Raw genomic sequence first — 24,939 nt, 5'->3', positions numbered from 1 at the left:
CTGGCTTTTAGCCTTCTGAGGTTTTCCCTCTCTTGTGAGAAGAGAGGAGTAAAAGCCAGCAGCTGGTCACGAGCCACCTCTTTCCCACACACCCACCATGCTCCTGCACTCGACCTGACTCTCTCCAGGCACAGGGAACCCTTTCTGATTTGTTTGTAACCATTTGCATTGCCATTTTCCTGCTCTTCTGTTTCAACTGCTGCTTGTGCTCCTGCTTTGCTTTGCTTTGTTTTCTGGAGGCAGAGGTGACAAACGGAAGGTGGGGATGGACCATTGGCTAGCTAATGGCACCACCTTTACTGTGGCTGTAAACCCTCCCCTGTGGAAATGCCTTCACCTTTGATTTGCTTTTATGAGGTTGCTCAGCTGACTCTACCAGGCCTGCCCAGGGCATTTTGTGGCTTCTTTCCTCCTGAGGTTTGTGCAGCCAGGTCAGGCGCAGCTGGCACGGACACGCAGTCGAAGCCCTCCTGCCGAGGTGCCTCACCACGCGCCGCCTGCCATCCACCACCCAGCCCTTGCCATTCTCTGCCTTCCTCTTTTCAGGTGCTTGTCAGTAAAGCTGACCTCCAGGCCCCCACGTTTGGATGCTTGAGCCACCCTCCCACTGTCCCATGTCACCATGTGGTCGCTCTGTTTCAGTTCTGCTTTCAGCTTCCCTTCCAGATCAGGGCTGGGGCTGACCAAAGCCTCCCTGCCAGCCGCTGGGGAGCAGCTCTGTGCACTGGGGCTGGGCTGAGCAGGGTGCAGTTGGTTCTCTTTTATTCCATGGTGACCTGCAGCTGCTTTCAGTGGACAGGGCAAGGCTCATGGGGAGAATTTCCCCTGGTGCTCAACTGCCCCTGCCTGGTTTAGTTTGGTGCCTGCACAGGTTAACCATGCTCCTTTTCCTGGCACTATTCCCAGCCTGGCACATCAGGGATCTCCCCAGGACTGCTGTCCGAAGCATGTGCTCTCCTTAGCTGTTGCTGGAGGCTCACAGCCTGTGGTTGCTGGCAATAAAAAAGGGGCTGTGGTTTGCTCCTCTGCTGCTGTGAGCTGTCAGTAGCCTCTGGCTTGGAGGCTCCCCCACCTGCTTTGTTGGCTTTCTCCTGGGAAGCATGAGGGGAGGGGGGTGGCTCCTGAAGTCAGAGATGGCTACTGCCGGCCTCCTGCCCAAGGCGATGTCAAGGGTGGCTGTGGGCTGGCTGCTGCAGTGGCATTGCCTGGGTTTGGCAGCAGCCCTGCAGGGTTTCTGCCTTGTTGACGATGCCCAAGAGCTGCTCAGCAACCTCACAGCTACAGCTGGGTGCTGCTTCCTGGTTCTGTCTGTAGCTGTGCCGAATCACTCTTGACATCCTGCTCCAGGTTTGCTTTGTACAGGGAGCTGAAGGGATGATGATCTTCCAGGAGGGGAGGAGCTTCTGGTGTGACATTTTCCTTCTCTTAACTTTCCATCAGAGCAAACCATTGCCCTGAGCATCAGCACGGCCCTCTACAAGGGTGCTGCCCCACAGGGAGCTGCAGCTGCATTGGGAGAGGGTTAGAGGCCCACCAAGATGTACTGGGCAGCAGCTCTTTGTTTCCTGTACAGGCAGAACTGTCTCTTGCTTTTCTCCCAGCCTAGCAGAAGGACCTCGGGATCAGGGGCATGTGGCTGTCCTGCAGTTTTCTCTCCCCTTTGTTTGCAGTGATGGAGGATCTGAAACCCAAAGTTTGCTGACTTATTGCTGGCAAACCCAGGTGGGTCTCCATTGCCTGCTCAGTGCCTTTCTGTGTTGGCTCTGGACTGCTGGAGGGGTCAGAAATGTGCTGAGACCATAACGTGGTCACTGCTTCCAGCAGTTCTGCTCACGATGCGTGGGAAGAGGAGAAGCTGGTGCTGATCAGGGGCATTTCTGTGTTCCTCACTGACACCCATCTAAGGCTGACTCTTCCTGATGTGTCCTCACATCTTCTGCCCACAATTCCACCTGCTTGCCGCACAAAGGGCAGCTGAGGCCTCTCCAGCTCTGCACAGCCACTGGCACGTGGTTGTTTTCCAGCCAGCAGCCAGGCAGTGGGGAGCTGCAGAAACTTCTGCTCTGCAAGAGCCAAGAGACTTCATAGCTGGGAAAAACGAGGTCAAATTAACATAATCTCTGGGATGACACCACCCAGGAGAGCTGGGACACTGTAGAGCCTCTAGAGACACTGATACCTGAGCAGCACAAGACCTCGGTGGCAGACACAGAGGTGTTCCTTCTGGCAGCTGGCTGTGAGGTGTCTGCCAGCCAGCTGGACTGGGAACCAGTCCTTAGGGTGAGGGGAACTGGAAATCTGCTTTATTTTGCCTTTCCCCCCCAAATTTCTCCTATGATTCTGGCCTGCTTCATGTCCCCTGAAGCTGTGAGTAGTTGTGAAGCGTTGTCTGGGTTTAATGTTCAAGGGAGACCTGCCCTGAGCCAGCTTCTCTGCCCAGAGCTCAGGCTGTAGCTGTTCTGTCATCTCCTGCAGCTGCCCCCAGGAAATTACATTCTTGGAAGTCCTTTTGAGGTACAGGAGATAACTCCTGGGCTCATTTCCCCAACTAAAACCAACAGAGCAATCTCAAAGGGCTGTGCTGGCTAGTCCAGGAGCCTGGTAAGTGACTCCCCTGGTGCAGGCTCTGAGGACAGACAGCTTTTCCCCTTGCTTACCTGCAGCACTTCTACTCCAAATACATTCTGACATGACATGGAGATGCCATCCTGTGCCAGGGAGTTTCCCTCCAAGTGCTGATAGCTGCTCAGGAGGCTCACCAATGGGAGCAGACAGGCACTGCCATGTGCAGCGTGGTGCTAGGCCTCCATGCTCACAGGGTGCTTTGTGCTCCCCAGTGTGCTCCAGTCCCTTCCCAGACCTACCCAAGCCCATGCCCAGGGTGAAGCTTCCCTTTGTCAGCCTCCCTTGCCTGGCATGTCCAAATCCTGGATTGGTGCTGCTTGGGCTGGGGAGCTGCTGGGTGATCCTTCTGCAGGCTGCAGTTCTCCTCAGCAGGGGCAAGGAAAGCTCTGTGTGACTTGAGGGCATCCAGAAGCCAGCGAGCTCCTGAGCAGCAGCTGCTAATTGATGCTGAGGCTGGAGATCACATCGTGACCAGGGTCATGTCGTAGCTGAGCTCTCTTGGCCCGTGCTGGGTGGGGGCAGAGGGCTCTGTCTCTGTGTGGCACAGGCCAGCCAGATGCCAGCTCTGGGCACCCCATTAGAAAGCACACTTCTGTGTCATCTTGGCCCCCTCAGAAATAACAACATGTGGAAATCTGAAGTTTCTGAGAAGAAAGAGGGTAGCAGGTCCTCAAAGCTTGGGTTCCTATGCTGGAAAGCTTCCAGATGGGGAAGATGGTGCTTTGTGTCTTCAGTGGAGCTTTGGTCCAGCCCAGGTGCAGCTGCCTGTCGCAGTCCCAGCAGGAGTCTGCAGAGGTGATGGTGGAAAGGATGCAGGGCCAGGCACTGCTCACTTGCCCTGCAGCTGCTGTGCAGGTGAAGACGCAGTGTGGGGAGGACTCAGGTGCTGGGTACCCACAGGACCCAGCTTTGCACCCCCCAGGGGCAGCCAGGCAGCCAGGGTGCTGCTGGCTCAGGGTGGGCAGAGCATTTGCTGCCCATCAGATCACGCTGGGAGGGTGGGAGCCAGCTCCAGCCTGCTTGACTGGGCCCATTCCAGCCCCCTCCCCCTGGTGCCTGCTGCCAGCACAGAGGGGCTCAGCCCTGGGGTTCCTTCCCCTGAATTTCTTTATAGTTTAACTTCTGCTTTCTGCCAGAGCTTTATGGAAGCTTTACAGAATTAACCAGCTTGGAAAAGACCTCAGGGATCATCAAGTCCAACCTCTCACCCAGCACCATCTAATCAACCAAACCATGGCACCAAGTGCCTCATCCAGGCTCTTCTTCAACACCTCCAGGGATGGTGACCACCACACCTCCCTGGCAGCACATCCCAGTGGCCAATCTCTCTTTCTGGGAAGAATTTCTTCCTAGCACCCAGCCTGAACTGCAGAATTGTTTTAGAATCATAGAACTGTTGGGGTTGGAGGGGACCCCAAGGGTCATCCAGTTCCAACCCCCCTGCCATGGGCAGGGACCCCTCACACTAGATCAGGTTGCTCACAGCCACATCCAGCCTCATCTTAAAAACTCCCAGGGGTGAGGCTTCCACCACCTCCCTGGGTAAACTATTCCAGTCTCTCACCACCCTCATGAGGAAGAGCTTCTTCCTGACAGCCAATCTCAAACTGCCCATTTCTAGTTTTTTCCATTCCCCCTAATCCTATTGTTGCCTGGCACCCTAGAAGTCCCTCACCTGCCCCATTTTGCCCCATTCTCCCCTCAAACCCACAGCACCTGGGCTCTATTGGAGTCTCCTCCCTCCCCAGGTGTGGCCACTTTGCCCTCCCCACCCACTCCCCTATTTACTCCCCACCAGGAAGGGCAGCAGCCCTAAGCTGAGCCCCTCGGGGCTGGAGGATCCTCCTCTCATCTCAGGTGAGTGCCCACAGTGCACACTGGGTGATGGTGGTGGTGACTACAAAGGCCGGGGGGCCTGGTGGCCCCCCGGTTGTTAGGGCTAACATTGCTGACTGCTCCAACCCCATCCACGGGTGCTGGTGGGGCTGAGCTCCTCTGGGTGCTGTCTTGGCTGGGTGAGGCTCTTGCCCCTGGCTGTGGGATGGCTGCAGGAATGCTGGGGGGGAGCAGGAGCTGTTTAGGCAGATGATATTCTGCTAACCACACTGCTTTGACCTGGAGTTTGCTCTCACCACTTTGTGCCTCACTTACAGACCATTTCTTTCCCCTGCCTGCTCCCTTTTAGGAATAAGGAAGGAAAGGAGGCAGAGCCCTCCAACAGGGCAGTTACTAACATATGACTGAGTTGCAGTTGTCCCTGCTGGCTGCAGGGAGTTGGACTAGATGAGCTTTAGTGGTGCCTCCCCACCCAAACCCTCCTGTGGTCCCACGTAGCTGTTGTGCTAAGGACCCACAGCATGGCTGTGTTCAGAGACTCAACTGCTGCACAGCCCTGGTGAAAGGCCAGGTGAATGTGGAGGTGATGCTGCACCCTGTGACATCTTCACCCAGGTTGTGACCACCTCAAAGGAAGAGAGGGCAGCTGACAGGCTTGTTGCAGAGAATCAAATGGAATTAAGTCAAACTCAGTCTCTTAGTACCCTGGGCAGTCAGCAGCAGGCACAGCACTGTCACAGCTGCTCTTGGTGCTGGTGACACAGTGCCAGCAGTGCAGAAACCATCATCTGCCTGGGTAGGAAGCCTGACTTGAGGAGAGTGAGGGCAGGGGGAGCTGGGCAGAGGACCTGCCCTCTCAGGTGACACAGGCTGGCTGTGGGTGGAACTGCCACAGTCCACAAACAGTTTGAAGCTGGAGAGAATGCATTTGAGAAGAGGAGGAGGCTGAGGGATGGAGCCCAGGTGCCTTCATGCTGTGACCCTCTGAGCCCCTGTGTGTGTGAGTGCTCCTGTGGCTGCCTGAGGCTTGCTCAGCTGGCACCACCTGCATCTCAAGGCCATGTGTGTTGGTGTCTCCATTCCAGGGCTGGCCACTCTAAACCCTGTTCTTGAGACCAGGGCTGAAAAGAAGTCCCAGACAAGCAACTTGCTGCAGCTGCTTTGAGGACAACACTTCTCTGCTTGGAGCTCTCCTGTAGCTCTCAACCAGCCCCTGGTGAATTTCTGTGCACCTCAACTAAAGTCTACTGCATTGCTTTACTCCTCCCAGTCCAGAACCTTTTGTTCTCTTCCTGAGGAGAACCAAGGAGAGAAGCCTTTGTCTTAAGATGGGAAATGCCTCATGGAGCCTCTTTATGTGCTTCTCTTGTCCCCTCTGCTTTGCTGCACCTTTTTCCAGCACCTACTTACACTTCCCCTGGTTGCACAGCTGCTCCTCACACTGATGGCTCAGCACCAGAGCAGTGCTTTGGAGTGATGGCAAAGTCCTGCATGAGCTTCATTCAGCCTCAGTTAGGTCAGGAGCTTATCAAGGGGTTTCTTCTTCCAGGCTGTGGGGCAGCAGGCCCTCCTCTGGGGTCTGGCCCTGAGCCTGGCTGCTCACCACAGGGAGCAGAGGTCCACAGTGCATAGTGGAGCTCAGGGCAGTGGTTGGGAGCTGGGAGTTGTCTTGGCAGCAGCACAGCAGGGCTGAGCCAGACAGGGTTTGGTGTCCACAGGGCTTGACCTGGAGTCTTTCATCCCACCCCAAAGCAGCAGTGATGATTTCTCTCCCTCCTTGTGGTTGTGTGCCTGTGGTGGGGGCGTTCCTGGCTTCCCCTTAACGTGAGACTGTTCCCCTCGGGAGCGCTGTGCGTGTCCAAGCCCTCTTCTGAGCGAGCCCTCGAGGGCTGAGGCCTTCCCGAGAGCTGTGGCTAACCTTTAACCGGTCTGTGTTTCCTCCTGCACCCATCCAAACCATTTGCTAATCATAACTTTGTCATTCCAGCTGCAGCCAACATCTTGTTTGACTTGGATCTGTGTCTGCACTTACAACCGCTTGAGAACTTGGTTTGTGTAACCTGTTGGTCTCTGTCCCCAGCCGGGGAAGCGAGATGCACTGTGCAGGTCCCACTCTCTCCTGACCAATGTCTCTTCCAGCACCTGACCTCCAGTTTGCTTTCAGCAGAGTCTCAACTCAGTGCAAAAGCTGATGTCACTTTTCTTGTTGCAGGAAGGCAGCAAACTGAGCCTCTTTATTGATGCTGTCTCAGGAGTTAATGGTTGGGTTTGCAGCCCTTCCTAAGCAGCAGCTTTCCCCCCACCTTCACCACCATTTTCCCCTTCACCATTTGCTTGGTTAAAGCAGGGCAACACTGGGGGCTGGCTGCCCAGACACACAGGCAGGTCCTGCTCCTGTTCTCCTGGCTTGGGAAGGAAGGCTTGGGAAGGCTTCCCTCTTAGCCTCCAGCACAGCTCCCAGCAGGAGAACAAGCACAGGCACCTTGCAGCAGGGGTAGGCTTGGCCAAGAGGAGAGCAGCAGCTCCTGGCAGTGGGAGCAGGCTGCTGGCAGCTGGAGAGTTTGTTGTGCCAACCTGGGTGCAGTGGGTAAAATTGTGCAGGGGTTCTCCGTTGTGCTTCCTCACTAAAGCATGTAGAGCTTGTACCTGTAAGTATTGTGTACTCCTTGGATGATTCTTGTCCTCACTGCTGCTGCAGAAATCCAGACCCTGGGCTGCCCTCAGCTAAATTGCCAAGGGGCAGCTCCTCCTCTGCCCACTGCTGGCTCCAAAGGTGCCAGAGGACTGCTGGTCCTAGGCCCCTCTTGGCAGCACAGGGACAGGGGGGGATGCCGGTGGGTCTGTCACTGCTGCCAAACCCAAGCTCGGGGCTGCTCTGCAGGGACAGGCAGCAGAGCCCCTCTGGACACTCCCTCTGTGCTTTTACTCCTTTAAACATTGCCTGCTCCAAGCCAGGGCTCAGCTGTGGGTCCCAGGGTGTCTGCAGGGATTGCAGGGCTACAGCTGAGCTGTGAGGAGCCTGCCCAGCACCACCACAGGTGAAGAGGAGATAGGTTCCAGTACCTGAAAAAGCAGCCACTGGGTAACGAGAACAACCCTGGCCTGGAGCTCCTGGTGTGCAGGAGACAGCGCTGGGCACAGTCAGGAAAAGCCTTCAGGTTTGGGTCAGTCTAACACTGCCTGTTGCAAGCAGCTGGAGGAACTGAAGCATCACCCTGTGGGCAAGGCAGCAGCCCCTGAGAGGCTTCCAGTGGTTTGTAGCCTGTGGAGTAAAGTCAGCTCCAGACTCTGGCCCCAGCAGCCTGATGTGTTTGAACTGCCAGCAGTTGTTAACCAGCTCGTGGCTGCGGCAGAGGCAGTGCTGCCTGATGCAGCCTCCCAGAGCCTGGCTTGGGGTGGCCAGGGGGAGCTGCTCACACCCTCAGTTCCAGATGGGAGATTTGGGGCAGTCTGCTCCTTTTTAGCTCGGCACCTGTCAGCAGTCTGGGTTCAGAGGCTGTGCCAGCAGGTTCTCTGCCATGGGTGAAGGAAGGGGAGGAGAGCTGTGGGGAGAATCAGGTCCTGGCCCCAGGGCTTTGGCGAAGGCAATGTTTGAATGAGTAAAAGCTGTCCTCCAAGTGTCAGCTCCTTGTCCTGGTCCTGAGCTTCTGGTTTGGTCTGTGCCAACGCGAGCGCTGGTGCAGGTGTGCTCCCCGTGCCCTGCTCCCCTGACTCTGCCACCACCAGGGCAAGGTCCTGGCGAAGAGTCCAGCCCCTGTTTTCCTCAGGCTCATAGCTTCTGACCCGGAGGCATGTCTTCCAAACAGTGCAACTCACTTCAAATGCTTTTTGCCTTTCATTTGATTATTGCTTGTCACGCAATGTTCTTTGAAAGCTTGCTCATATATTATCTGTTCCATTTTTCCCATTTTCCCTTTTTTTGCATGCTGTTCCTCCTGTTTCTTCCCTTCCTCCAATCCTCTGTTCCCGTGTGTAGACACAACGGCGACGACAGAACCGGCAGTTCACGGTTGGTATCACATTCCTGTTTCTCTTATTTCTCAGCCCTGCTGAGTGGCAAGACAAGCCTGGGAAGGGGAAGCAAAAGAGGGAAGCGTAGTCTTCAAGGGAAAACCGTGCTCCAGGTGGACTGATCTCATCCATACCACATGGCTTTTGAGGCTGGAAAGTCTGTCTGCTCTTGTCATCTCTGTTGTGAGCTTCGCAGCTGCTTGCTGCAGTGCCAGGCAGGCACCGGCGCCCCGTGGGGACAGCGCACGTGTGCCCGGGCAGTGAGCTGTGCCCGGGCAGTGAGCTGTGCCCACGCACCTTGGTGGCCAGGGCACTCGCTTCACGTGTGGAAAAGAAACCCTGCTTTGGGAAAGAGGGATTCAAACGTCCTGGTTCCAGAGGCGCTCCGAATCTTGAGCGTTTTGCCCTTGCTTTGAGTTGCCAAGACTCTGGGTCCAGCAGGAGCCCTGGCACGGGGCAGGCCTGGCTGCTGGGGATGCTCTGCAGAGGCCAGTGGGGAGGTCTGCAGGCTTGCAGTGCAGAAGGAGCTCCGGAAGCAGCTCGCAGCCCTTCCCTCTCAGCATAGCAGTCTAGCAAACTCCTCACCCCTCTCGTCTGGCTAACAGCTTGACAGCTTCCCAGCTTCCTACATGTTCAAAGGCAGCCTAAATAGTCCCTCCAGACTGGAAGTGGAGCAGACCCTTTTTTGGCATGAGCTCACTTCTCAGCTACACAACCAAAACCTCTGACAATGTTAATTAAGGCTAATCCATATTTGAGTTTGCTATTTTGGTTTCCCTTAACTGGGATAGCTCTGCTGCTGCTCCTGACACAGCTCTGTAGTGCAGAGCAGCCTCCTCTCCCTGCCTGCTCCCCACGAGGCAGCTCCTGGAGCTGGGACTGAGTAAAGTGATGCTGGAGTCCTGATGCCCTGTGTCAAGTGGAGGGAGGTGCAGCTCCTGTCCCACAGAACTCACCTGCTTGGGTGCATCTTCCCATTTGATATAAAAACTGGAACCCTGCAGCTGTCCTCCTGGTTTCTGTCCCAATCTCATTCCTGTTTTCTGCACCCTACCAACTACCCTGTGCTTGTTTGAGGGCCAGATTCAACCTCAGTGTTTTGTAGCTACTGCAGTGAAAGTGCTGGCAGGGTAGTAAGAGGCCAGGTGAAATCCCCTCCCGTGCTGCTCTGCCATTCGTGAGAGTCAAAGGCACAATGTGACTGTCCCCAGCCCTGGGCCACAGGAAGCCTGCAGGAGCTGGCTCTGGAGCTGGTGGCACTAACTCCCTGCAGGTCTCACTCCAGTGGGAAGGGATCACTTCCTTAACACAATTCCCAATGGCTTTCCTGTTTTCACTCATTGGAGAAAGCCCCCAGAAAGCCTCTTTTTAACTCGGGGAGGGTCTCTGAGTACCTCCAGCCCTGCGAGCAGGCTGGCAGCTGAAATGCCAATGACAGGGAGAAGCCACCCCCCTGAACTGAGCTGCCACAAACCTTCCTGCCTCAAAACCCAGCCCAGCTGCCCAGCCCCTGCCCCCAGGGGCTGCTTTTCCCGTGAAGACTTTGGGATTTCTTTCCAAGCTTGTGTTGCTGGAGTGTCTGGAGTGCAGCAGGTGTTCCTGTGTGTTGGCCATTTGTTCTTACTGATGTCCGATGGGAGTGAGCATGTCTGGGAATGACTCGAAATGCATGGGCATGAACTGCAGCCAAATGGATTTTCTCCAAAAACAATTTCCAACAAATTGGGGGAAGGGGAAAAAAAACAACCACCCACCAACCAAAAAAAACCCAAACCCCAGAAAAACAAACCCAAACCAAAAAGCTGGGGGGGGGGGGGGGGAAGTAATGAAAAGGAAACCAAAAGAAAGCCAAGCAACCAAAGTGTGAGGCTAGTGTGGAGCCAGCACAATACCTCCCTCAATCGGGGAAAGGACTTTTGAGTCGTGTCATGTTTTGGAGTGCATCCTAGAGGACTGGGGGGAAGGAGCCCTGTGTGTGTGTGCATGTCCGAGCGGGAGCGCAGCCCCTGCCGCCCTCGGGAGCGGAGCTGCCGGCAGCGATGCATGAGGGACCCAGCACGACCCCTGTGACCTCCTCTGTTGGAAACTGAGAGCTTAACTGTAAATTTTGTGATGCACTTTCTCCTTTCTCTGCACTGTTCATTGCCAGAACTCCAATAACAGCATGGTCATGGCCGGCAGGAAGGCTTTGTGCTGCTGCTGCCCCGCTCTAAGCTGGGTTTCCTCAGCCTAAGCCCCCGTTTTGCCCTCCCTGGTGCCAGGGTGCCGGCAAGGCTCAGATGGCAGTTCCCTGCCTACATGCAGCTGAGCCCCAGGCAGGCCGTGGTGGAGCTGGGGCAGTCACATCTCTGAGAGGCCACCACTGCTCACTCTGCAAAGACAGCTCTTGTTCTGCCATGCCCACCTTTTGCAGCCTCCTACCTCTCACAACCAACCTGCCACTTTTTGATCTCCCAGCTGGGGAGCTCAGCCTTTCCCAGGCTGTGCCCTTGGAGGAACCTTTCAGGCGAGATGCCCAGCTCATGTTTTGCCCCCTGGCCAGGTAGGACCTGTCCCAGCAGCCATGACCTTATCCAGGTTCTCTTTTGCTACAGGAAACCATGACTTCTTTTCACCACTTTTCCCCAAATTTTGAGCCCTGTTTTGTGAGCTCAGAGAGGTCCTGAGTGGACTTTTCAAGCCCTGGGGCCATGCCCACTGCCACAGGTCCTGCTTGCTGCCTAGGGGCCCTCGGGCAGACCTATGCAGGCTCAATGCTGGGGGTGCTCAGAGCTGCTTTCAGCTGCCCTCTCCCCAAGATGGAACCAGGTGCTGCTGCCCCTGCATGGGCAGAGCTTCTGCCTGTCCTCATGGAAAGGTAGGGTGAAAAGAGCCTCCTCTGAAGCTGGCAAAGCAGGAAGCCCAGAGTGAAGGTTAAAGTCAGGAGCACATCCCAGTGCTGAAGGAGGAGGGCCAGGACAGTGCCTTGCCCACGATGCAGCAGGTAAATTCTTCTGTCCTCTGCCAATTCTCCCCTGAGGGCCCCTAGGGATGTTTAATGAGGGCCTTAGCAAGGTTCAGTACCAGAACATTTCACACTCCTCTCTTAAGCTCCTGTTGCTTTTTGGGCTCAGCCTCTAGAAAGCAGTGGGCTGCCTGTAGCTGAAAGCTGGCCCATGGCAGAGCTCAGCACATGAGGAGAACCGAGGAGAGCCTCAGCACCCTCTGCACCAATGCTGGTGTCAGCCCTGCCTGGCCACCTGCCTCCTTTCCTTTGGAGAGCACCCTGCTTACAGTGCACCTCGGAGCAAGTCCTCCGCGGCCATCCGGTGCGGCTCCGGTCCTTGGGGCAGCTGAATAAATCATCAGAGCGCGCTCAGCCACCGAGCCCGGCATGAAACAGCATCCCAAAGTGCTTATTTACAGCTGCAGCCAGGCAGGAGTTGGCTTCTCCCTGGAAAGGGGAGGTGGCTCCGGCACCGGGCGTGCCCGCTGTGCCCGTGGCACTGCACGAGTGCCCGGGGGGGCAGAGGATGCTCGGTGGTGGCCCAGGAGCTGCAGGGGGCTGGGCATGCAGCGGTGCAGGAAGGGGCTGGTAATGGCTGCCATCAAAGTTTAATGAGGAAAACGAAGAAGTAATTTGCCTCCCTTCGGAAATGCCTCACACAGGCTGGGAGCCCTTGGGTGGCATTTCTGAGTGCCAGGTGCAGGCAGGAGCTGAGTTGTTGGCATTGTGGAGTTTTCTTTTGAAAAATGACTCTTTTTTTCACCTCATGAAAAATGCAGCTTTGCCCTTTCTCATGGTGGAGGAAGTGTAGCTGCTTTTAAGTCAGAGGGAAGAGTCTCCAGAAGCAATCTGGGAGAGATGAAAGTTGAATGGCTCCTCCGGTTTGGGAGTCCCAAGCTCCTGTGAGTCAGCTGTGATTAGGTTTAGCTGTTGGGAGCTCCCCAAAATCCAGGAGCTGCTCACAGGCAAAATCCAAACAGCTTCCTGCTTTTAGGAGGTCATTCTGCCCACAGCTCCCAGCTGACTCGATGCTATTGCAGCAGCCCTTGGAGTCGAGGTCTGTTTGCAGGGAGCTGAGGTCTCCCCATAGATGTGTCACTTACTGCTGCCCCGGGGGCACAGCCTGCTAACCTCTGGATTCACAAAAGTCACTTTCCCAGCAGCCTGCAGCTTGTGACATGCTGCCAGGCTCCCCAGTGACCAGTGGTGGCTCTTCATGGGAGATGCTTTTATTTCCCCCCCTCAGTAACTCATTTGCTTTAGCAGCCAGCAGCAAGAGTCAGCCATCAGCAGGGGCAGCCTGCAGCAGCTGCGAGCCCTCATTTAACTCCATCCCTGTCATCTCCAGACACTAACCTGCGCTGGGAAGGTCACCCCACAAGATCTCTGTCCTCCTGTGGACCACCCCCAACATTCACCTCTCTAACAGAGCAGAAAACCACAGCTGTACAGCCAGCATTAGCTGCCTGTGGTGGTCACAAGAGCATCTCTCCCCCTGCTTTCTCAGCTTTGAGGAGATTCTTTTTCCAGAAGGGCTCCAGACCCGGGCACTCTGGGGCAGATTTTTGGTGGGGATGCAGCCTGCACCTGCAGACCCCTGGCAGCCTGCACCTGCAGACCCCTGGCAGCCTGCACCTGCAGACCCCTGGCAGCCTCTGCAGGCAATCCACAGTGGTGGCTGAGTGCTGAGCTGCCTTGTGGGCACGACCCCAAAGGATTGGATTTGGTGGGAAATTGGGAGGCCAGATGTGCACAGAACCAAACCCAAACTGGGCTAAATTGGGACCCCCCCTCCCCCGAGGTGACTAAAAGGCAGAGCCTGGGGGTCTTTGCATGCTGTTATGAGTGAGTGGGTTTGATTCCATGTCTCGTGTGCCAACAGTGTAGACTGAGGAGTGTTTCTGTCTGTAATAAAGGACATTACTGCAACCCTGTCACACAGCTTGCCCTGCCGAGGCGGCAGAAGGTGGCAAGCGATTGGCTGCTCAGCTGCTCCCCCCAAGACCTTCACCCTCAGTTCTCAAGTGTGCTGTTTTTCTGTCCCTCGAGAAGCGCAGAGCAAATCCAGTTTGTTTTTACTTGTAAGGCTTTACTCACTTGCCCAATTCGGCAGAGGAGCTGGACTATGGGGATCTCTCAGGTAAGGGCTAGACCCTAGGTAAACTGCTGCTCTTCTACACTAGACCCTGGTCCCCCACCCCCGGTTTCTGCATCGTGGCCGTGTCGCATCCCGCAGTCGCTGTGGCCTGGCCGCTCCTCCACCGCTCGCTGGCGCAGCTTCGGTGTCTGCTCTTTCGTTGGGGCTCTCCTCCCTTTTTCTTTTGGTTTTGGCACCCATCTCTGTGTGGCACCCTTGAAGCTGGGCTGGGAGGTGTGCCAAGTGGGGAGAACCACCCCTGCAGGGTCCCTCCCAGCGGTGGGGCTGGGAGGTGTTTGAATGCTGATTTGGGTTGAAATTGGAGGGTTTGGAACCACTGGACTCTGCTGCCTTGGGCAGAGCCACCTTGAACGGCATAGCCAGAGCTGGCTGCCTGGTGGCTTTCATGGCACCAGAGGCAGACTGGCGTGAAAAGGAGGTGATTGTCCTGTGAGCAGAGACAAAGCCAGGTAAATAGTTTGAACCTCTTTGTATCCCTTAGAGTTTCTCCTTGACAATCAATGCTGATCCAAAGGAGGTGTTAAAGCACCTCCAGTGGATGCAGTTGGTGCAGTCAAACCTGTGGTGGCATCAGGGGTGCAGACTCAGTCTGAACCTCTGAGCCTCCTGTTCCCCAGAGTCTCCATAAGTGTTTGTAGAAATTCACCCCAATTTTTTGCTGCCACATCCCAGAGCATCTCAGCCAACTCCTTTTCCCCACGAGCAGGCTCGGAGACCAAGTCTCCCAGGAGAGCCAGCCCCAGGTGAGGACAGGCCCTGTGCTGAGCCATGGGGCAAGACCCAGCCCTCTGTCTCCTGGGAGGGTCATGGTCCAACACCATTCCCTTCAGGGGGTTGAGCACAGAGCAAAACATAAGGCCCAAAAAAAAAGCAGCCCCCAAGTGCTCATCTCCTGCCCAGTGCTCTCCTCCTGCCCCAACACACCAGCAGCACCTCCCCCCGTGAGCCACTCCAGGCATGCTTTGGCCAAGAGCTTAGGAACTCTGGAGTCCCTCGGTGCCTCTGCTGAGACCTGAGCCATGCTCAGCTCTGCTCTGGCTTGCTGGGCAGCTCCTGTAGGTAAGGAGCTCTGGGTGCCCGTTCAGGATCGCTGCGTGGATGGCAGAGGGGAGTTCTGCTCTCCTGAGCTTTGTTGCTGCTTTTGATCTGGAGGGTTTGAAGTACATCTTCTGGGGAATGAAGAGCAGATCAGGAAACAATTCCACCAGGGAATTGCTCAAAATGGGTGTCTGCTGGCCCTGCTGTTCCCCAGAGCAGGACGTTCCCACGTGCCACAGAGAAGCTGTTCCCGTGTGGAATGGTGAGTGCTGCTCCACAGCTCAGTGTTTCCCTGCTCCTGAAGCTGGATTGCAAGCAGAAGTCTCCCCAAGGCCTCAGAGGAGCAGGGTGAGGCCAGCTGCTGCTGGCAGTGAGCACCTTGGAGCCCTACCAGGTGCCCATTTTGCTGCACCCATTTTGACTACTGATGGGTTTTTTTCCTAAGAATTCCCAAATGTTGCTTGGTGCTGTCTGGGTTACTGATGCACACCCAAGGGGTGATCACACCAAGCCACTAGAGAGAGCCCCAGGCCATGCTCTGCCCTCCATCCTGTCACCTGTGCCCAGGCTGCCGGGACACTGGGCACCACGGTCCCACTGGCAGGCTGGGGCTGGCACATTGCCGGAGGGGTGGTCCCAGGTGAGTGCCGGAGCTGAGCTCTCTGTGGGGAACGCTGCTCTGCTCCAGTGGGACCAGGTGCAGGGAGCCCTCAGGATCGGCCAGGGGCGTGGGGGGACGCAGGGGGACGCAGGGGCAGGTGCCCTCAGGCCGGGCATCCGGAGGTGGTGCGGCTGTGGCGCGGTGTTTGCTCAGTCTGCTGTTCCTTCCAGGTACTCCTGTCCTGCTAAATGCTTCAACGGAGGCTCTGCCAACCATGCACTTAAGTAACGCATCCCTTGCCTTCCGCCCAGGTAGCTTCCAGAGCTGTGTCGCTTCCCCTGGTCGAGCTGTGTGTGTCTGTGCCACGCAAACCTCCTCTCCTTCCTAAGGCAGAGCCTGTAGGGTATGGACAGGGCTGACTTAGTGCTCAGGGCTTCTTATCCTGCTGCTGCCGCGCAGCCTCGCCTCACAGGAGGGATTCTGGCAGTGCCAGGGATCACCAGGGCGAGCTGGCTGTGCACACACAGAGTACAGCCACAGCTGGCTGTGCACACACAACTGTAGCTGCATCTGGCTGTACCTCACCTGCTGCTGTTGTGTTCCCACCGCAGTCACACAGGGCCCCAACTCCCCAGCCCTGTATCCAGGCTGTGGCACGGTCTCTACTCTGCTCGAGGGTGTTGGTACACCTCTTGTGAACCAGGGAGCAATCAAGAAAGACCTGCATAGTCTCCACCCCAGGTCTGATTAACTAATCTGGGCCTGATTAGCACCTTTGCTCAAGGGGGATGCTGATGAATCAATAGCTATCGATCGAGAGCAGGGCTCCGCTCTCTAGCAGCGAGGAGCCTGCAGGAGCACCGGGAAGCATCCAGCACCTGTTGTAGTGATTAAATTTATTAAAACACAGCACATGATTTGTTATGAAGCGATCTCAGAATGGGTCACTGAAGGGGAGCTTATTGATTGCAGAAGGATTAACTCCTTGAATTTCTCTGCCTTCAATTAGACCAAATTCAATTAGGCTCCGACAAACAGGTTAGCGCCACGCTCCAGCAGCCCATCGATGCAGCAGGGCAGGGGGAGCACCCAGTGCCATGCTGCAGCACTGAGTAATGTTCTTGCTCATCCTGTCACAGAGATTTCTGCCCTCCCACACCGTGGGCAGGCGCTTTGTGGTGCTTCTGCAGCACTCAGCCTGTGCTTCCCCCAGCCCTGCCCACCGGCACCGGCCCCAGCTTCTGGTGCTGCCCCTTGGCTTCAGAAGCTTCATTCCACAGAAGAACTGACCACAGATTCAGGGGGAGGTGTTGCTGCTGGCTGTCAGCTTCCTACCTCGTAGCAAAGAGGATTAGTTGCCTTACCAGCTTTTGAGGAGCACAGCAGCAGCTTCAGCCGTCCTACATCATGCCCGGCAGTGGCATGTGGGCGGTTAAGTGTTTAATAAACTAAACTTTGAGAGGAGGAAGGAAAAATGGCCAAGTTAGGAATTCTTCAGCGAAATGGGTGCAGGTTTCCTTTGCCCTGCCTTGGCCCAGATGTGGCAGTAACATGTGGGAAGGAGGGTGGCTATTGGTGGAGTTGTGTGTAGGCTTCCCAGGTGCACCGCTTCAGGCTGTGCTGTCCTGCATCAGCAGCTTGGAATTGATTTTCACCCAGAAAATTCAGATGAATTTTTGTGGGAGTGCAGCAATAAATCCAACTGAGGCAGAGTTACCCTCTCTGCTCTGTTAAAAACCTCACCACCTTTCTGCTTTTACAGCACAAGTGTACGTAGGACAAGCTCAGGGCTGCTCAGAGATGCCCAAAGAGACAGGATCCAAACCCAAGCTGGCAGAAGGGCCACAGCTCTGAGTGCTGCGTTGGCTTCACCCTCTGGTGCTGAGCAATGGAGGAGCCTTAATCAGGCATAGTGCTGGAGAATGCAGGGAGAGTGGGCAGAGATGCTGCTGGAGGTCTTGATGACCACCAGTGTGGTCCCTGCAGTGAGGGAAGGAGGCTAAGCTCAGCCCAGGGTCTGGCTGCTCCTACACAGGAGGTCACCAGGAAGGAGCCTTTGGCCATGACAGGATGCCTGCTTGTGCCAAGGGCTCTGTGCCCAAGGACAGTTCCAAGCCTGGCTCTTGGAGCTGTGCAGGCCCTGTTCTGACAGCCAGGGGAGCACTGAGGTTAAAAACAACATGGTGTGAGCCCGATGGGTCTGCAGCTTTTAGAGCAGGTGTCATGAGCATCAGGTGGTGCAGTCAGCCAGGTCCAACCTGCTCTTCGTCTTGAGGTGCTGCCATGCAGGGAAAGAGTGCAGGCTCCAGCGTGCACAGTGCTTCTGTCTATATATATTTTAAAGCCTCGTTAGAAAAGAATTGAGTGGAACCTTTTTACTGAGTGGCTGGGAGGAGCAAAGCCTTCCATCTGCTGAGCCTTGCTGCCAGCACTGACCCACATTCATAGGGCAGTGCTATTAAAATCTGCCAGCTCTGCTCACAGGCTCCAGACAGCCCACAGAAGGCTGCTTTTAAACAGTTACCTCTGCAGAGGTGGCAGAAAACCTCAGATCGTGAATGCTTTGCTTTTTTGCAAGTGTCCCCCCTGCAAAAGCCCCCCACAGCTCAGGGCCTGCAGGTTCCAAACACGGGTGTTAGTTGGCAGTAGTTCCAGGAGTGGTGCCCAGCTGGGCATCAGCTGGGTGCTGCTCCTGGCTGGCAGAAGCTCCCTTAGCCTGGTGAGCAGCAGGAAGCAGCCCAGCTCACCTCTCTCCTCTCTGCCTGCTGTCTCCTGAATTGCATTTCTTGGTTAAAGGAAAACTGCAGGGGTGGCCATCAGTGGAATCATCTCTCGTTTGCTGCCTGCAGGAGCAGGGGGCTGCAGCAATCAGCCCAAACCAATTCCAAACTTCCAGAGGCTCACCTTGGCCACCACTTGAACCGGGGCTGGGGCCTCCGCTGCCGTCTGCAGAGCTGCATCGCCTGCAGGTGCCTTCCGTGCCACAGCCAAGGAAGTTGTGGCTTCCCTCCAGGGCTGGGCCTGGCTGTGTTGGTCCTCAGGGCAGTGTAAAGGAAAAATTGATTTGTTTGTTCTGCAGATGCTGAGTGGTTGCTCGTGGCTTGTGCCACTGTCACTGCAGTTTTCCTTTAAGGTGCTTTGGTGCCAGCAAAGCACCGCCCCAGCCGGCGGCTCCCGCCGTGCCCGGTAGCCGCAGAGTAGTCGCCCAGGTGGGCACATGTTGCTCACAACGTGCTGCCAGGTCTGCCCCTTCCCCTGGCTCCTCCCTCCCTCCTCCTGCCTGCCCCAGAACCAGAGGCAGAACCGCCAAGCCCGCCGATTGGCTTGGGGGCCAGCAGGCTCCAGTATGTATTAACATCTTAATGGGAAAGCGCTGCCTGTGTACATTTACCACTCTCTGACAAGAGGGAATTAAATGTCAGAAGGATTTGTAGCATCTATAATTGAATTGGTGCTGAGAAAAGCAAATCTTGGGGAAGAATAACATATTAGGATTAGCAAATAATGTGGCATTTTGTCAGTTGCTGCCATCTCATCTGCTCCCTCTTCAGTAATGAAGTTGTGATTCCTGCTTCAATCGCAGAGATGAGGCAGGGATGGCTTTTGTGAACTGGAGACAGCAGGCTGTGGCAGATGCCAGTTTTTGAGGTCAAACTTTCTTGGCACAAATGTGGGGAGTTCTTCCTTGCTCCACAGACCTGGCACTTTCCTTTTAATTCCCAAGGAAATGAGGAGTAGCAGGGAATGGGAGGGTCCCACAGGTGCTGCTGGAGTGCAGTGGAGCTGCTTGGAACAGGCTGACGTCAGGGCAGGTGCAGCTGGGTGAGAGGTTGGAGGTGATGTGGATGAGGAATAGCAGCAGAGGGGCTGATGTCACACTGGAAGGCTCTGGCACAGCTTCCAGTGAGCCAGACTTGGCTGTGTGGCTGAGGTGGGTGTGGTGGCACCAAGGCTGCCAGGACAACCACACCCAGCCTTGGTCTTTCCAGAGCTTGAATTTATGGTGATTATGACAAAACATCTCTTGGTGCAACAGCCTGCTGGGGGCACATTACAGAGCTGTGTGTTCATCCCCCTCAGCTGCTCCAGATGTCAGCAAGACATCCATCCTCCTGGGCTGGGACATGGCTGTCTCCTGCAAGCAGCCCAGCTGGGCTGGGTGCTGAGGTTCTGAACAAATGAAATGAAAGTGGAGTGGAGCTTGTCTGGAGCAGCTGCTCCAGCAGCGGAGCCAGGTCTGGTTGAGTTATGGTGAGCAGCTCCTCAAGGGCCAGGATTAGGGGAGGCAAAGGCTGCTTTTAGATGCCCAGGGTTGCCCATTTTGCTCAGGTGTAGGTGTCATGACCCTGAACACCTCTGGTTTGCAGCAGAGTCTTTTTTGGCCCCACTTTTGATCTTCTCAGGGACAGTTTTTATCTGGCAGGGATTCTGCTCTGGCCCCTTGCCCCAGTCCAGCCTGGGCATCCAGCTGCCCGTGCCAGGGCTCCTGCGTTGTGAAGTCACTCAAAGAACCACTCAAGGGTTGGGTTTTTTTTTTTCCTTCAATTGTTTTAATTAAAGGGCACTTTATGGTGCTCTCAGTCAGGAGTTATTTGCTTGGGTCCCTCAGTCCTTAATCTCAGAGCAGAATTGGAAATATCGATGGGAAGCGTAAATCCCAGGCTGCTGCTCCCGAGCTTTGTATCGGGTCTGGGCTCAAAAGAGCACCATTACCTTCAGCTGTCACGGAGCTGTACGCTTGATCGATAAACTTCAAATATTATTAGAGGTGGAGGCTTCAGAGATTTGCTCTGTTCTGTGGAGGGAGACGGAGATAAATCTTTCTTAAAAATTGCCTGGCGCTTGCACTCTGCGGCGCGCCGGCGGAACGCAGCCCTCCGAGTGCCCGGGCAGCCGCGCGCCCGGCAGATTTATGGGCCATGTGCTTCTTGTAGTGAAAGATTTAAATGGTAAATCCTTCACATCTGACTTCACAAATCATGTAAAGTTAAAAGATTTTTACCGTTTCTGTTGCTGCTGTGCTTAAATAGTGAGGTACGGCCGGTAAATCATCCTAATGGAGGTGTCGCGCCTGACTCCGGGAGAAAGAAAGAGAGGGAGACAATGGTTTAGCTTCTATTCCAAAATGTTAATGTATTAATCAAGGGGAGAATAATTGGGTTTTACTGCCTTATAAATCTGGGCTGCCATTAGGGTTGCGGCGAGAGGTGATGTAGCTGCCTTCTTAAATTAAAGTTGTTTACCCTGCAATCCATCCACTTCACACGGCCACAGCCCAGCGGGGCCGAGCCGCGCCCCCGCCACATCCCTCACTCCCCTGCCGCCTGACGGCGTCCCCGGGGAGAGCAGCTTAGGAAGGGAAAGGAATTGCACAGCGAGGAGGTGAAGAAGCGCAGTGGTCGGAGGCACCGCGCCGTTAGTGCTGCCTCTCTGCTCCTGAAGGGCTGCTTAGGGCTGGGGTCAGCAGCTTCATGTCTCTGACATGGAGAGCTGTGTCGGACAGCAAGGGGTGGGTTGGGGAGAGGCTGGTTGCAAACACCTTCACCTGCTGGTTTGGACATTTCTTGGTGAGGAAGCTTTTGGGACTAAAGCTGCAGTGTTCTGGTGTTCTGGGCACTCCTTGATGGTGTTTCTCCAGAGCTAACGAGGAATGTTCCCTTGTGGTGCTCCTGTGCCCTGTGCCCTGCCTCCTGGGAAGGGTGACCTTTGGGGAGCCTCCTAGGGAAATTTCCCCAAACACGTCCCCACCGATGACTCCATCTCTCCTCTCCTCCCCTCTCCTCTCAGCTCTCTCCCACCTGCGTAGTCGTAGTGCTGCTGCTTGTAGTGGAGAGCACCTTGCGGGTCGAGCCACCAGATCAGTTGGGCTCAGGACGGAGCTCCTCTGCCCGAACTCATCTGCCTAGCTAGCTCCGTGCTTTGCCCCTTTCCCTCTGGAGAGCACCAGGGTGGCTTTTCCAGTCCTGAGAGCAGCTGCAGCCCGACCCGTCTGAGCGCAGCGCAGCGAGTCCCCAATTCTTATTCCTCTTCTGACCTCCACAGATTCCCGCGCGGGTGAGGAGGGAGTGATCCGCAGCGTGGACCACGCCGTGGTGGGTGGCGTCGTGGCCGTGGTCGTGTTTGCCATGCTTTGCCTGCTCATCATCTTAGGGCGATATTTTGCCAGACATAAAGGTAAGACAAGGCCTGGCACTGCGCAGTGAAAGGATGTGGTGCTCGTGGTGACGAGCCAGGCGAGAGCCCCTTTGCTGACCTGAGCCCGACACGTGTGCCTCGCTGGCTTGGCTTTGTGCGAAACCTCCTGGGGACTTGTTGCAGCTTCCAGAGCAAATCCAAATCCCCACAGCTGTGACCATCCCCCCACGTGCACATTTGCAGAAAGGATTTAGTGTGAGGCAGGGTTTATGTGGTACCTGTGGAGAAGCTGGCAGAGGCTGGGAGGCTGGGATGGGGTGAACGACCTTGAGAAGAGAGGAGAAAGGGAAAAAACAACCCTAAAGCACACTAGAGGAGGGAGAAAGTGGAGCTGAGAGATTTCTCTCCTTTAGTTAAAGCATAAAATGCAATTTTACTGAGCCTTGTGTGCTTCTGAGAGGGGGAAATGGCTGTGACCTAATTTCTTTCCCGAGTGAGACACCGCAGAGCGTGGCACTCCACCGCCTGTGAGAGCAGGCACGTCAGTGCCCAGCGTGCCGTTGGCCTTGGGGGTTCTGGCACCAGCTGCTCCCAGAGTGTCCAGAGCCAGGAGCTCCTGCGCCGGGCAGCATCAGCTGGGTTCCTTCCTGGCTCCATTTTTCCATGCCCAGCCTGCTATTTGCAGGCTTTCCATCCACGCTTTCCCCTGCTGCTCACAGCTCAGTCGCTCACTGCCACAGCAGAGCCCTCTGCTTGCCCTCCAGGTACATACTTCACCCACGAAGCCAAAGGAGCAGACGATGCGGCCGACGCAGACACAGCCATCATCAACGCAGAGGGAGGACAGAACAACTCCGAGGAGAAGAAAGAGTACTTCATCTAGAGCAGCCTTGGTCTCCATGAGGTGTCCAACCGTGGACGGTTACTACTGGCCCTATTTAAACGCTACAGAGACAGTGATGTGGGAGGTTGCAACCAGCTTGTGTCCTTTTTTTTTGGGTTTTTGTTTTTCTTAGAGAAAAAAACAACAAAAAACAAACAAAGAGCCAGTGGGAGGAGGAGGAGGAGAAGTCGTGTGAGGCTGGGAGGGTCCGGGATTCGCTGTGTAAAAATATTCCTCGTAAAGTACACTCTGCTGTTCGACACCTCAGTTTGTTTGGGTTTTCTTCTTTTTGTTGGCCAAGTCCAGCTTGGATTTAGTTTAGTGAAGTCATTTGCAGAAGATTCTGTGCCTTGTTTAATTTCTGTTCATCGGGGTCGGGGGGAGGCTGGGAAGGAGAGGAGCTTCTGTGTGTGAGTTCCCTTCGGGTTTCTGTGGCTCTTCGTTTCCCCTTTCCTGTTCTGTTCCTGGCGTTGCCTGCTGGGGCCCCGTGGAGTCGCTGGCTTCCTTTGGAGGAGTTCCTTTCTTTTTCCCTTCACCCTTTTGCGTTCGGCACTCACCGGAGGAGAACCAGCACATCTTAGATTCCGTACTTCACAGTCCAGTGTGCCCATGTCCCATCCCCTCCATCGTCACTAAGGCTTGGATGCGGCAAGGAGCCGTCGGTGGCTGCCCACAGGTGCTTCTGGTGCTTTCCATGGCGGCGACTCGGCACGAGGCTGGAGCTCGGCAAAGGTGTGGGAGGGAGCAGGAGCTGGAGCTGGGTTTTGCTCTAGGGAGAGGCACAGATCCTGCTCGGAGTCTACCTGCTCCCAGCCGGGCTCGGCAGGGACGCTGGCTCGGGCCCTTTGCCATGCCAGCCGCTTCGTCCTGCTCACCCAGCTCCCCACCCACTCTGCGGGGCAGGCAAGGCCGTCCTGGGGGACGGGGGGCTGCGGGCACCCCACTTTTGCCGTCCTCCCCCCTCCTCCCGCAGGCGCAGGGCGCAGCGGGCTGGTCGCCTCCCCCCCTCCCCCCAGCTGGAGCCGAGCTCCCGGCACGGCCGGGCCAGCGCCGCTGCCTTTTAACAGCCGCTGAGTGAAGGTGGGAGCCCAGCACCAGCGCTCTCTGACTTCTAAAGCCATAGGTGAAACGGAGACTCTAGGGAGATCAGGACCAGCAGGGGGAGAGGAAGGTGGTCAGAAGACGTCTGCTGACATTGGTTTTGGTGAGAATCATGGATTTGGAGCAATCCTTTTTTGTTTGTTTGTTTTTAATTCTGTTTTATTGTTTTCACTGTTTCTGTGGCAAATGTCTGCGGATTTATTTAAGGGAGGCATTAATCCTAGTGTCAGGCTTGGGGTTCTTTTAGGGGCTCGAGGGAAGTGCTTTTGTGCATTGATTATTTCATTTTGTTTGCTCAAATTGCTTTTGGCAGAACCATGGCAGTGCAGGGGGCAGTCCGGAGGGCAGGGGGCGGCGCGCGGGCGTCGAGCGCCTCCCTCCGGTGGCGGCGCTCTGCCCTTCCCCTGCTCAGGAGAAGACCCTTGTGGGGATGCCCTTTCCCGTGTCGAGCGCATCTCCTTTCTGAGCCTTCAGCACCATTGCCAAACCACACCGTGGTGAGAAGCAGTCAGCAGGTTGGGGTGGGGGCGGGGGTGAGGGGGGGTCCTTTCCCCGCCCGCGGGGCGCGGGATCGGCGTCCCGGCGGCGAGCAGCCCATCTTTGTTTTGGAAGTGTACCTAGTGCAGTGTGACCGATGTGACTTTGACTTACGATGTTGACATGTCTCAGGTTCATGTGTTTTGGTGTTTTTTCCGTCTCAGGTAGATTCGCAAAATTTCGGCCCCCACACACATTGGGTGACAAACAAAACAAAAAGCAGCAGCAGGACAGAGCAAAACAAACCCAACAAAACCCCAAGAAGGAAATCCAAGCAGGATCTCAAAGCAGGAAATTCCGCATTTTAGTTGTATATTGGTTCCTGTATTTTTCCCTCGGTATCCAGTGCACTGTTTGAAATGTATTGTTGAGTATTCCTTTGTACAGCTTTAGGTCATTAGGAGTTCGAAGCGTGGAGAAAGAACAACCTTGTTTAGAGGAGTGCTGGGGACGGCGGGCGCGGAGCCGGTGATAAACAACCTTGTTCTTTATTCACACCGCCTCTGTTATTTTTTTCCCCCCCCTTAGGCCAGTTCTGTTTTAAGGTGTCCATGGAAGATGTTGCAGTGTAAGAAAATACATATCCATCCCTGCCCATTCACATTTTGTATTGGTTCATGTATCCCATTTTTACAAAGGAAAAGAAGTACTATAAAATATCTGTCTTCTTAATAAAAAAAGATTAATGTTACAAAGCTGCAGCTCCCTCGTGCGCTCTGTGTGCCCTGGGCTCACCTGCCAGGGCAGGGATGGTGCTGAGCAGGGAACAGAACCAGGCAAGGAGGATGATGGTCCAAGGCAAAGGGCACCTGATGGTGAGGTCTGTGCTGGCCAAGCCCTTGCCTTGCTGTGGCTTTGGGTAAAGCTTTTCTGCATCATCCCAACAGGTCTGCAGCCCCTGCCCAGCCCAGTGAGATGCTGCAGGGTGCGGAGGGGCTGCCTGGCACGGGGAGGTCCCGCCGCCTGCAGCAATTCTGCCATAGCTGGAAGCAGGCCATGGGGCTTCTCCTGGAGCAGCAAAGTACCAG

The 24,939-nt window shown here is 55.5% G+C and overlaps 1 protein-coding gene across 9 annotated transcripts in view; it reads left to right on the top strand.

Annotated features, from left to right (window-relative positions):
• Positions 1–24,402, top strand: part of CADM1 (cell adhesion molecule 1) — a 131,516-nt gene extending 107,114 nt beyond the window's left edge. For 2 of the 9 annotated variants that reach the window (XM_068167795.1, XM_068167794.1), the window contains 5 exons: positions 8,438–8,470; positions 13,545–13,598; positions 15,486–15,566; positions 21,298–21,429; positions 22,155–24,402. In XM_068167795.1, coding sequence (XP_068023896.1) covers positions 8,438–8,470; positions 13,545–13,598; positions 15,486–15,566; positions 21,298–21,429; positions 22,155–22,273 — 419 coding nt within the window. In that variant the 3' untranslated portion in view covers positions 22,274–24,402. Of the gene's footprint in view, positions 1–8,437; positions 8,471–8,505; positions 8,662–13,544; positions 13,599–15,485; positions 15,567–21,297; positions 21,430–22,154 lie in introns of those variants that run through there. The other 7 variants (XM_068167798.1, XM_068167796.1, XM_068167800.1 and 4 more) reach the window with 4 other exon arrangements.
• The last annotated feature ends 537 nt before the right edge of the window (positions 24,403–24,939 follow it).

The sequence above is a fragment of the Melanerpes formicivorus genome, unplaced genomic scaffold (assembly GCF_026170545.1).
Source record: "Melanerpes formicivorus ecotype bairdi unplaced genomic scaffold, bMelFor1.0.p_v2 SCAF_123, whole genome shotgun sequence".
NCBI lineage: Eukaryota > Metazoa > Chordata > Aves > Piciformes > Picidae > Melanerpes > Melanerpes formicivorus.
This window is presented reverse-complemented; position numbering and strand designations above follow the sequence as displayed.